Source organism: Pangasianodon hypophthalmus, chromosome 12, assembly GCF_027358585.1.
Source record: "Pangasianodon hypophthalmus isolate fPanHyp1 chromosome 12, fPanHyp1.pri, whole genome shotgun sequence".
Taxonomy (NCBI): Eukaryota; Metazoa; Chordata; class Actinopteri; order Siluriformes; family Pangasiidae; genus Pangasianodon; species Pangasianodon hypophthalmus.
The window spans coordinates 18,414,885-18,426,750 of record NC_069721.1 but is presented as its reverse complement, the minus strand read 5'-3'; the positions used below and the strand labels follow the sequence as shown (position 1 = coordinate 18,426,750).

Sequence of the window (11,866 nt, the reverse complement as noted above, 5' to 3'; positions counted from 1 at the left end):
TGTGCGCCACTTATTTGGCCTGTGTCTTAAAGGCTAATTTTTTTTTTTTTTTTTTTTAACTTAAATTAAAGATGACACAAATTAGACTAACATTGATTTATTGGTTTTCACTTAAAATACAAAACCATGGAACTTGCACATAGATTTAACATTTCTACACATTGCACAACATTCACTAAGTTACAGAAAGATTTCCCTTTTTCTCCTTGCCTTATTCCAATGAAAAGTCATCATAGCAGCTAAGGTGATCTTACAACTTTGAATCTTATGGTTCAGATCTGGATTTTTGTACATTTCAGTTGGAGTAAATAGAGGAAGCAATTGAAAAAGGAAACAAGCCTGTTTTTCTTTTGCACAGGACATGGATGATGCATAATTGTGTGCTTGCATGTAATAAACTGTTTTACAATGAGCTACCAGATTAGTGGGTATACCTAATAATGTGTTGTGGCTCTTCTGGCCTTCAGAAACATGATGAATGCTGGGTGCATCTCTCGCATGCAACTAAAACACTCCTGTGTTCCTGGAACCCTGGAATGATACTTGTCTCGTGGTGCATTTTCATTCAGGAAGTTTCCATTCAGGTGTGGATAAACAGCAGGAAAGCAGTGAGCCTGGCCAGTATGCCATGCTGTTCCCATGTTCTTCATCAATCCCCACACCATCACACTGCCACCATTGTTCACACTTGATCCTGTTATCAGCATGGCTACCTGATCTGATAATCTGATCAATCGGTGTATATAACGCAGTATAAACACAGTCACACTGTTTATTGTGGATAAACAGAAGTGTTCTGTGTTTGCTACCTGTGTAATTTTACCCGGAATACATTTGGGTCTGGCCAGCAAATGAGGCATCTTTTTCTCTTGCAAGATGCTTACCTGAGTTAAATATCACAGCCATGAACAAAAAAAACAGTCTTATAACAATCACGTGTCGAGAATTTGGTACAGACTGAAATCTGACTCATAAGCTATTAGTCCTTTATTATACATTTAGATACAGAACTACAGCTCTGCGTACTCTGTTATAATGAGTCTTCATGCAATTTCAGACTTATTTGAAAGTGAGCCTGTTTGATTCACGCATCTCCTCAGTGAGAGTGCTGATGTAGGACCAGCTCTTCTCCTTTTCCCATGTGGATGACTAGAATCCTAGATGTGGCATCTTTTAATACACACAGTGCGGATTACCATAAATAATCATATGACGATATGATCTTGCAATAAATATTATCACTATATACTTTTCAGGGAGTATCAGCTTGAGTGTTTGGGGGCTTTAACGTATGCGGTGTTTAGTCTGTTTGAATTGAACCCTGGTGCATCTTTACACAATGATCATACACAGGGTGTGGATCAAAACAAGTCATCTGAGAGTGTCTGAGTTGCGTGGTTCCTCTGTGGTTCCATGCAAACTCTAGTGCAGTTCCATTGCAGGAAGTGAATCGAACGTAGTGTATTTTGGGTTGTGGGCAGCTTTTTTTTTTTTAATGCTAAACTGAGCTGAAGGCCAGCGCTGTAACCCTGCAGAAATATGATGTTCTGGATATTTGGACCGACAAACAAAAGGAAAAGAAACACTGATTTGCTATTGTATAATTATCTAATTTATACATTTATTTCGCACCTTCTCTGTGCTCAAGTAATTTTTGTGATTTCTACGTTCACTTGGTTTGTTTATCTTTTTCTTTTGCTGTATTTCAGAGTTTTGCAAGTACAGCCGCACATAACCGTCAGACGTTTTTTGCTTTTTAGTTTGTTTACTTACGTGCAGTATGTGGAACCAAATCAAACAAAAAAAACGAACCAAATGTATAAATTTCACTCCGATTTGGACTCAGCAAACAGACTTAATCCCTTCCTCTCAGAAATGAGTAGTTGATTGCTGAAATATTATTTTTGCCCTTTGTTTCAATTTCCCCTCCTTTACGATGATAATTATAATTTGTCAAATGATAAAAGCTGTGCTGTACCATTTTGTTGGCACTGTTCGCAAAACCTCAGTGAAACATATACATATATGATTATTTTTGCCATTTTGCCCTCCCCATCACAAAGTATTTCTATTTACAAGTGCTAAGCCAGAATTATATCTAACGTAGTATTTTCCAATTCCAGCATATTGGTCTATTTCTTTCCCTTCCTTACATCTACATTTCACATGACTGATATTTCTTTTAAACAGATTCTCTATATATCTGCACAGGAAATTATAAGATGAAGGTGGAGCACAGATAACACTACTCAGCCACTGGCTGCAAATCTAAAATGGCCTCCCGGTGCAGGCAGGATTGTAAAAGCTGAGTGCGAGCTAGAGGAATACACGAGGGGGAATGAAGGCGGTGTAGCACGGCACACGGCCCGCGAATGGAAACGGCTCAAGCGTTCCTGACCTATTTGGATCTACTGAAACATCAATTCAAGACAAAGCAGTAGAGATGGTGAGGTGGTGAGGGTGCAGCTGCGAGATCGGACACACGGGTTCTCCCTCAGAATGTACTGGAGGAGGTAGTGATACGCCTTCCGATGTACACACTGAAAGAAATAGGGAGAACACAAAAAAAAAATCAGTTAGGCATGCATATTTACAGCTATAGATTCTATAGATTCATACATATTTAATAATTCTACCTTTTAAGTATTAAGGATCATCGTTAACATTTCACACCTGACTATAACTAGCTCTGAGTTACTATGAAGTCAGGATGTGGCGAAAATGTTGCAGCTTACTTGGCATTCTGAGAGAGAATGGTTTTGTTATTTTTTTAATAATTAATAATGAATCTGGCCGAGATATTGCATCAGGTTCGGGAGCTCAAAAGACGTCTGCTACCTGAATGTACAAATTCAATCTGGCATTAAACCATGTAAAGCATCTTAATATTTTGTTGACCACTGAGGTGGGTTTAGCACCAACATCCTAAGATCACCTTCCATATTAATGAACTATCTGTAGACATTTTACTCATCCCTAACTTCCTACTTATTCTAAACATCCCATCTTATTCTTGTCCAATTAACTAGGCTAATAACTAACTCAATTTAACTCGAGTATGACGAGCTAATTATGTTCATTACTACTGACTGGAAAATAAGCGAGTATTTGAATCCTGGGCAGAAGCGAATTTATGTAGCTGCAGTCTTTATCCTCTCCTGATAATGTCTCTGGCAATGAAGCAACTTATTTACACCCTCAACAAAAAAGGCAGAACGTATCTTTTCAGCTATGAGCTATGAGCAGTGGAGATATCTGGACAAAAAGTGAGTATTTGTGGTAGAGGCATGATGTTTGCAGGTTGTCTGCCTGAGATTCTCATTAAAGGGAGAACTTGAGAACAAATGTTTGTAGGATTTATATGGAATTATCACTGTAAACAGCAGATGAGCTGATTAGATTTTAGAATTGGTCCAATCAGAGTTAAAAGAATATTTTAAGGGTATTTGAGGCATATACATTAGTAACAAGGACGACTAGACTTGCTGGCGGCAGAGGCATCCTTGTCGACACCACGGGTATCGAGTTCTACTCGTTTGCTCAGTGGAGTGTTTAAATGTGAGGTGACTGTGTGTTGTGCTAGCATTAAAGCGCAAGTTTTGTGCTGCACTGTATTGTATTTTCACTCAGTTTTGTCTGACTAGCATCCATTTAAGCTAATTAATATGTGTAGTGAAAATAGTTTCTACCAACATCCAGACCATATCCTTGCTCCACTTGCTAATATCTTTCTAAAAGTTAAACAGTGATTTAGCTTGTTTTACCAAAACCAAGGAGAGATGTAGATTTAGCAGCACTAAGTGGTATGTGAGCAGAGGATTCCAACTGAATGCTTGCAAGTTAAATCACCAGAGAACCTCTGTGCTTTACTGATCTGGATGTCCTAGAGGCTCACTGAATAAACCTGCATGCCTGTTAATGCTGTACTGCCATGTCATGCTAAAAACAAGCCCTGAAGACAGGGTCAAAATAGCTCACCCACTCACCAGACACTGGGTACGAGTTAATATTATACTGCAGTGACAAACAATGCAGTGGATATTACATAGTTCAGTAGGGGCTGAGACTGCTTGGATCTGGGCAGTAGGAAAAATGATAAAGGACAAAAGAAGGGAGTCGTAGAGGGTTTTTATAGCTTGGGAGATATAAATGTGAAATACACCATTTTTCTTAGGATTTCCTGATTATACAGCTAATTTATATATTATTGTGGTATTTCTAACCAAACTAGGTTATGAACTACTAGGCATTAGCAATGAATTGTGTCAAGACACACATTAGAGCCCTAAGTACCCTATACACTCATTCTCTATACCGTGTGTGTGTATATAGTGACATGGCCAGCATATTGGTATCCTCTCTGTACTTTAAATGTCTATAGATGTAAACATATTCCCAGAAAATGTATTTCTATAAAAAAAATGAAAAAACAAACAAAAAAACCATTATGTTGGAACTAGGAATCCATCTGAAATTTCTCATTACATAGGTATGTTTATTTTTTTAACAGAAGAGCCATATTATTTAGACTCATTTAAGTCAGTTAAGCTAGAGACAATGCAGGAAGTTATTAGAATATTAGGAAAACTAGAGAACACGTATATTGTGCTAATTTCTTGTTACCTTTTTAACCTAGACGTGTAGACTGATGACAAATTAAAGGAAAAACTAGTAGTTTTGTTATGCTGTAGGGGGCATTTATTTTTGGTTTTTGTCCAATTGTCCACTTAGAACGAAGTTCTTCTGATCACCATTATCCTATGATGAAACTTTGCTATACTGATGGGAGTGGTCTCTTCCAGGGTGACTCCGCCCCCATCTACAGGGTACTAGCGCTCACTGAATGGTTTAATGAAGATAAAAATGATGTAAATCATAAGCTATGGCCTTCAAACTCACCAGATCTCAACCAAATTGAAAATCTAAGGGAGATCTTGGAGCAACATCTTAGACAGCGCTCTCCATCACCATCATCAAAATTGAGGGAAGATGTTTAGGAAGAATGGCGTACATTCCTCCAGTACAGCTCCAGAGGCTCAAATCATTGCCAAGCTGCACTGAAGCTCTTCTGGTGTCTTGCGGCAGTTCAACTTACAACTGCGCTTGTGAGGTGGGCGTCACTTACCCGAGCCCCACAGCGAGGATGTGAGAGACGATGAGAGACGGGAGGAAGACTTTGAGGAACTCGGCAGAGAAGATTCCTCCCTTCTTCATCACGCTAGTGTTCCTGATACTCAAGGTGCTGGAGCGTTTGGGCTGCTTCAGCAAGAACTCCCTGAAAACAAAAAAGGCATTTCATTCATTCTTTTAAACAGTCAAGCACTAAACACACAGCGTACGCTCTGGAGCAAAAAATGGCAAGCAAAAAAATAAATAAAATTTAACATTTTAAATTATTTAGCAATAAATAAAAAAAAATAAATTAAAAAAATAACACTGAAGTGTGTGGGGTAAACTTGCAGACAACATTTTGCAGACAACACATGGACTTCATGGCCTCCCACAAGAAGCTGTGTTAGGTGCCTTAACATGGAGTGGCTCCTGCCGTTGAATGATCTGCAGGACTTTTGTGGCAACAAAAAAAAAAAAAAAAAAAAAAAAAAACACCTTGGCCATTTTTTTTTTTTTTTTTTTTTTGCTCCAGAGTGTACTGTATGTGTTACTTTGCAGCATAGCACTGTCAAAAAGAAGTTTTGATATTACAGAATTTTGCTTTTAAATATTATATATTACCGCTCTCTGAGACAGTCACAGAGAGGTAAAGCTGTAACAAAGTCTTCAGGACAGGATTTTGCAGTTTTTCTGGAACAATTTCTGTGTTATTAACTTCCCAATGAGGTGACGGGACGACTGGCTATAACTGCTATTACATATCTGATAACAGAGACTAACTTGTTTTCATGGAAGCTCGACATTAAACATAACCATAACCAGACAAAATGTATATTCTTTAATAAAGGAAAAAATTGTTTATGTTATAGTGGTATAATGCTATCACTGATTATTTTCCTATGACTGCACACCAAAACAATTCCATTGTTTGTTGTTAATGACAGTAAAGTTTGCGTTTGTATAGTATTAAACAGTATTATCAGTCAGATCATATACAGTATGTTTCACAACATAGGGTTATCATTAGTCTTCAGACTATTATTATAATCATCAAACTGTGTAATGAGTGTGTGATTTACTTGGGTGGGATGTTTTCTGGTCGACTCGACCAGTCCCATATCCAGTCAGCGTTTTTCTTCATCAGGTTGTCGACCTCTTTCCTCCTCTCCAGAAAGTCTTCCTCAGACTGAGAGCAAAACAAAACAGGTTAGTTACCAGGAGCACGTTTCATTCTGACACAATGATTACGATGATCATACCATAATCCAGTAATCATATCTGCAGCAGGTCTGTAAGTAAGACCTATCAATATCAAAATCTGGACTTTAACGTTAACTTTGATTCATTCAGCTAATAAGATTCAGTAAACCATTATAGAGCTGGGCAGCCAACCGTCACTAAAATATACCTGTGAGCTGTTTTTCTCTCCTGAGCTGTGGACCTCTGAGCCTCTGCTCAAGTGCAAAGGAGTCTGGGACCTTGGAGGACTAGACAGAAAAGACGACAACATTCAAATGCGAGTCCAGTCTCTTTCTCTGAGACGACATAATATGTGATAATATTGTATTTTCAGCAATAGCTGTTTTGTAAATCTATTCAGTTCTGTCGTCCTTGGGTTTCAGCACGGTTAATGAATTAACCATAAAATAAATGAATGTTGTTGGATATTAATTAAGCTCCTTGTGAAAGGACTGACCTATCACAGGGTAAACTCCCTCTGGAGCTGCTCCTGCCAGACTCGTGCTGAGCGTCCAGCAGCATCTTCTCCATGTCTCCAGAGGGGGCTGAACTCTGAGCCTGATCCTCCACTGCTGCTTTAGGAGCTCCTCCACCTCCGTTATTGAAGTGCAGCTCCACCCAAGAGCCTGGCATCATAAAAACAAATGTGTTCACACCTTGGTAGGTCAGTCTGGTGCTGTTAAAGGTATGCCTTGGCTAATATTTATCCTATTCAATGATATTTATTTATTTATTGATTGATTGATTGATTGATTGATTGATTGACTGATTGATTGTCCTGTGTATCTATTGTTCTGTTCTGCGCATTTATTTTCCTGTACTCGTCTCACACTGTTGTGTATTACACTATATAGTCTTGTGTACTGTTCTGTGTTGCACCATGGTCCTGGAGAAATGGTCATCATGGATACCAGATATGCCACAAAATAATACACTTTCAAGGCAAAAGTGCCTCAATCTTTACATTGTTAGATGCCCTTTAAGATGGTAACTGCATTACAATTAACTTAATGATACTGCATCTACTCACTTAAATCTATAATGGCAGAACTAGTCACAAAGGGTTTTTGTGTCATGAATTGTTTATGCTATGCACTGTACATTGTATTATACTAATATTACTACTAATCATTGATGGCTGGTCATGATGCTGAATGTGAGGGGTAAAAAATACTGCAATTTTTACTCACTTTTACTTACATTTTTACATACTTACTATTATGAAACCCTTAGAGTTGATCTTTACAGCATTGTATAGTCTCTTCGTACACATAAAACTATTACGCATGCTCATAGGAACATACACACTCATTGAAAGACAGATTGGCAAAACCATTTATGCTTCCTATTTTTTTAAAATCAAGCATTTCTGGTCTGTAATCATGCCATTTCTCTTCCAAATAGCAGGCATGGTAAATACAAAATCTGTGCTTGGCATTAGCTTTATCCTTCCATCAAACCAAGTTACACAAAACATACAGTTCTGTCATCCCTTTATTTAGTATTTTATTTGATTGGTCACTGTATGCTCAATCTATTTACTTCTAGTTTCTCCTCCAATGATCAATAAGTTTTAAGATACGTTTAATACACCAGCTATTGTATTGTGGCTTTTCATTCACTGCTGATCATGTGTTACAGACGTGTCAGCAAAGCAGGGTTAGATAAATTAGCCCCAACAGACACAAAATCTAGAGGGTATTTCAGTATGTGTAATCACTTGAAATGACTGTTAACAGTCCAGTCTACTTGTAGCTGTTGGTGATGCTATTATTCTCAGTTCCACAAAACTAAACCCACCCAGAACGTCATCTGCAGTGTCTGGGATTGGTCACAACAGCGGTTAAACATGTATAGATTGGATAGACAGCTCATTGCTTATTGCTGCTTTCTGAAATGTGTTTATTGAGGAGATGAGATTTTGTCACAATTAATGCATAATCATCTAATCGCAATTGTATGACCTGGTCGAAATTTGAATTGATAGCAATTAACCATTATATTGCAGAAGCATGTTTCCGGGTAAATATGTGTAGTCAGTAAACATGACATTCATTCTAAGTTAGTTTGTTATATCCTGTAGATTTTTAATCTTTAGATCTGCGAACTATTTGTAACTATTTTGTCATATAACAGAGGACGGTGGGTAGTCATGGCTCGATGGGCTTGAAGTGCGGTGTTGGAAGACAGTGGGGGGAAAAATAAGAAAAGTATAACCAGTGACAGTGCTGTAGACACTATGAGATGTCATACCGGATATTAGGAGCAGGGCCGATATTGCTCTGAAATCCTGGATCAGAATTGATTCGATTGATTGATTTATTTTTATTTTTGTCCATGGACATGTGTGAAGATCATGCACATGAACTGAGGACCTACAAGTCCACCATTACATCTGGAGAGGCAACAGAAGCTCACAGAGGGCAAGGTCATTCACTCTGATCAGGTACTGTCAGGTCAGCACAGCACTGGACGAAGCGTGATATCGTAAGAATGGAAAAATGGTATTGAGACACCCATTAGAGATGAAGGGCACCAGATCAACAAAGGACAGGTGTGTCTGAGCTGGTGTAAATATAGGCTGTAAATAGCACTGCTCGGTCATCGTGGGCTTATCAGCCAATCAGATTGCAGCACAGACCCCGCCTCTCTGACGTCACACGCTGAATGGAGGAATGTGTTTCTCCCTCCATGCTGTTATTGTTGTTGTCGGTGTTAACACAATGCCTGGCACAAATGGCAGATTTCACTGTATAGACTACACATTTACAAACTAACAGAAATAATAGCAGTAAACTGAACGGTTTGAGCTGACAGCTCATTGACAGTGCTGACGTCACTGCGTCATTCATGTCTGTTTACAGCACTGGCTTATTTGTAAATATCAAAACCATAAAGCCTTTGGGTATTAACAGGAATGATATGCCAAACTCATACATGATCATATATGCCTAGATATGATTTAGCCCTAAAAAAAAAAACTGCAATAAAGCAGTTATTATTAATTTTTAAATATTATTAATATTTATTCATATCATATTTTAGAAATAGTAAGAAATAGCTTTTTTCTTTTTTTTTTTTCTTTCTTTCTTTTTTTTTTTTACCTTGCAGATTCTCCTCGGGAAGACTTTGTTTTTCTGTCGACATGATGGCAGAAAGGCCCCAGTCACACCTCAGACAAGACAATCTCCTTAAAACTGATAATTATCTCGATTAAAGCAAAACGATCAGATACACAGACTTAGAGAAAAGCATTAGTCGCGTCAGTTTCAGCCTTTAACTCCGCACATGTGTGTTCATGTGACCCAGTACACAGTCGCTGCTACCTCAATACAAAACCTGAGCAAACACCGTGACGTCACCCTCAGCTGTTCTGCTGGTGTACGCCGATTGGTCCAAATGACCGCCCGTCAGGCTGAGAAACGCTAAGCACCGCCCATGAAGATTGGGATTACAGACGAGGTTGCCAGGTTGCCCAAAATACCGAAAACTGGAATAATCAGGGTTTCCAGATTGCAGGAAAACGAATAAAAACATTAAACAGCTATTACAGGTGGGTTTAGAAGTGATTATTAAATCATGATGGTCAGAAGTTTAAAGTTTTTAAAGTTTATATATATATATATATATTAAGATGAATGAGCTGCGAATGACCTTCAGTTAACTTAAATAAAATGCTTTGGTAGTGATGGACATCAAAATTCTTGGTCCTTCTTTGTACTGTGTCTCTAGTGCCTGTGTACACATAACCTATCCATGCTGTAACGTCTATAACTACTGTGCATGAATTTACTTCTACAAATTGATTACAGTAATGTATCTTATGTAAATACTTGTGTATAAGTTATATACAGATGTGACAAGTAGCAAAGTACAATTACTTTGTTACTATAGGCCTACGAAAGTACTTCATCGGTTTCTTCTTTCACTTAATACATTTGATTTGACTCATTAGATTTCAAAAGAAAACTCTCTATTTTCTACTTTCCAATGCTACTTCACTACATTTCTCTATAACTATCTATTTGTAAAGTCATAATGTTACCTTTTACAGCTTTTTTTTTTTTTTTAATTTGTAAAAAACCTAAGTCTAAACAAATCTTTAACATATGTGTCAGCAGGACCTAACAGACCTAATACAGATCCCTGTAATTCATCTGCTGCTATGAACACTTTTAATCTAACAAGGCCGTTTGTGTTGTGACAGCTAGCAATTAGCATTCAGCTGGTTTGTATAGTCAGATTTATCGTGCTAGCTAACAGCTGAGAGATAAGGAATAAAGCTGTTGTTTGTTAGCCTTAGTTAATGTTTTCCCACATTCCTGAGTTGCTTGGTGAAACGGGCACTAATTTACCATCAGTAACTAAAATAAGTGTGTGATTTGAGGTAGACGTATTTTTCATTTATGAGTCTTTCTTTTATGGTCATGTTCATACTTTAAATAAATTTAAGACTTGATACAATTCTATGTAACCTTGAGTGAAGAACTTGAAGCTGTACTTCAACATTTACCAGACTAATAAAGTTACTAGACTATTTATTTCAATGAATAATTGTACTTTTACTTGAGTAAAGAATTTCAGTCGTTTTACCATGTCTGGTTTTGTAAGCGCGTAAGTATTTCTTGACTATTGCAACTGTATGTATATACTTTTACAAATGTCCAAGTGTGTATGAAGATGCAAGGTCAGCTCTTACATCTGTAAATTGACAGAAACCTAACTACACAGTAACTGTTGTGTAACTTTTATGGCTTTACTTACATTATTTGCTACAATGTGGTAACTACCAGGAAACCAGAATGTCTTTTCACAATATGTCATTGCATTGGCACAGGAACTAGACCTTTCCTCTGCTTTTTCTGTGTAAGTACTGTCATATTACCAATCAACCGTTTGGTCAGATGTTACATGAGCAATACAGCTAGTTAAGGACATAATGTCATGCTACAATCCTCAAAACACATTTGTGTACTAACATGAACTGAAAAGTGATAAACATGTATTTACATAATATACTGTAAGGCTGACTGTAATTCATATATACCAGTGCCGATATCCTGAGTAATTACACTGTAGTTACATTGTAATTACAATTTAGGTGTGACCACGTGGGTATTAGATAGACGTAATAAAGTGTGACCCAGAAAACTTGCACACAATAAGTCCGGGGTTCAGTACAGGTCTAAAAACACATTCCCAAATTAATTTATATATTGCTACAAGTGGTGCTGTGTACTAAATAAATTAACAAACATAGTTTAATGTACAGAGTGACCAAAAAGTCAGGAACCAATGGGAATGTGTTGAGTAAATATACCTATCCGAACATGTTGAGCGAAATCCGCAAAAACATGACACAGCGGCTGAAAACATGCATATAGCGTAACGGTGAACATGTAGAGCATATGTTGTAAATAATAAATACAATATGAAGTATATGTAGTTTTATTTTCATTGGTTCCTGACTTTTCAGACATGCTGTAGATCAATTTATAAATAATATGTTAATTAA

General features: G+C 37.5%; 1 protein-coding gene across 1 annotated transcript; it reads right to left on the bottom strand.

Annotated features, from left to right (window-relative positions):
- Positions 1-81: 81 nt before the first annotated feature.
- Positions 82-9,701, bottom strand: bnip3 (BCL2 interacting protein 3). The gene is made up of 6 exons (XM_026915376.3): positions 9,456-9,701; positions 6,809-6,977; positions 6,521-6,599; positions 6,192-6,298; positions 5,126-5,275; positions 82-2,540 (listed from the first exon to the last, which is right to left on the bottom strand). The coding sequence occupies exons 1-6, from the start codon at positions 9,496-9,498 to the stop codon at positions 2,495-2,497; spliced, it is 594 nt and encodes a 197-aa protein (XP_026771177.1). The 5' UTR covers positions 9,499-9,701; the 3' UTR covers positions 82-2,494.
- Between the last annotated feature and the right edge of the window lie 2,165 nt (positions 9,702-11,866).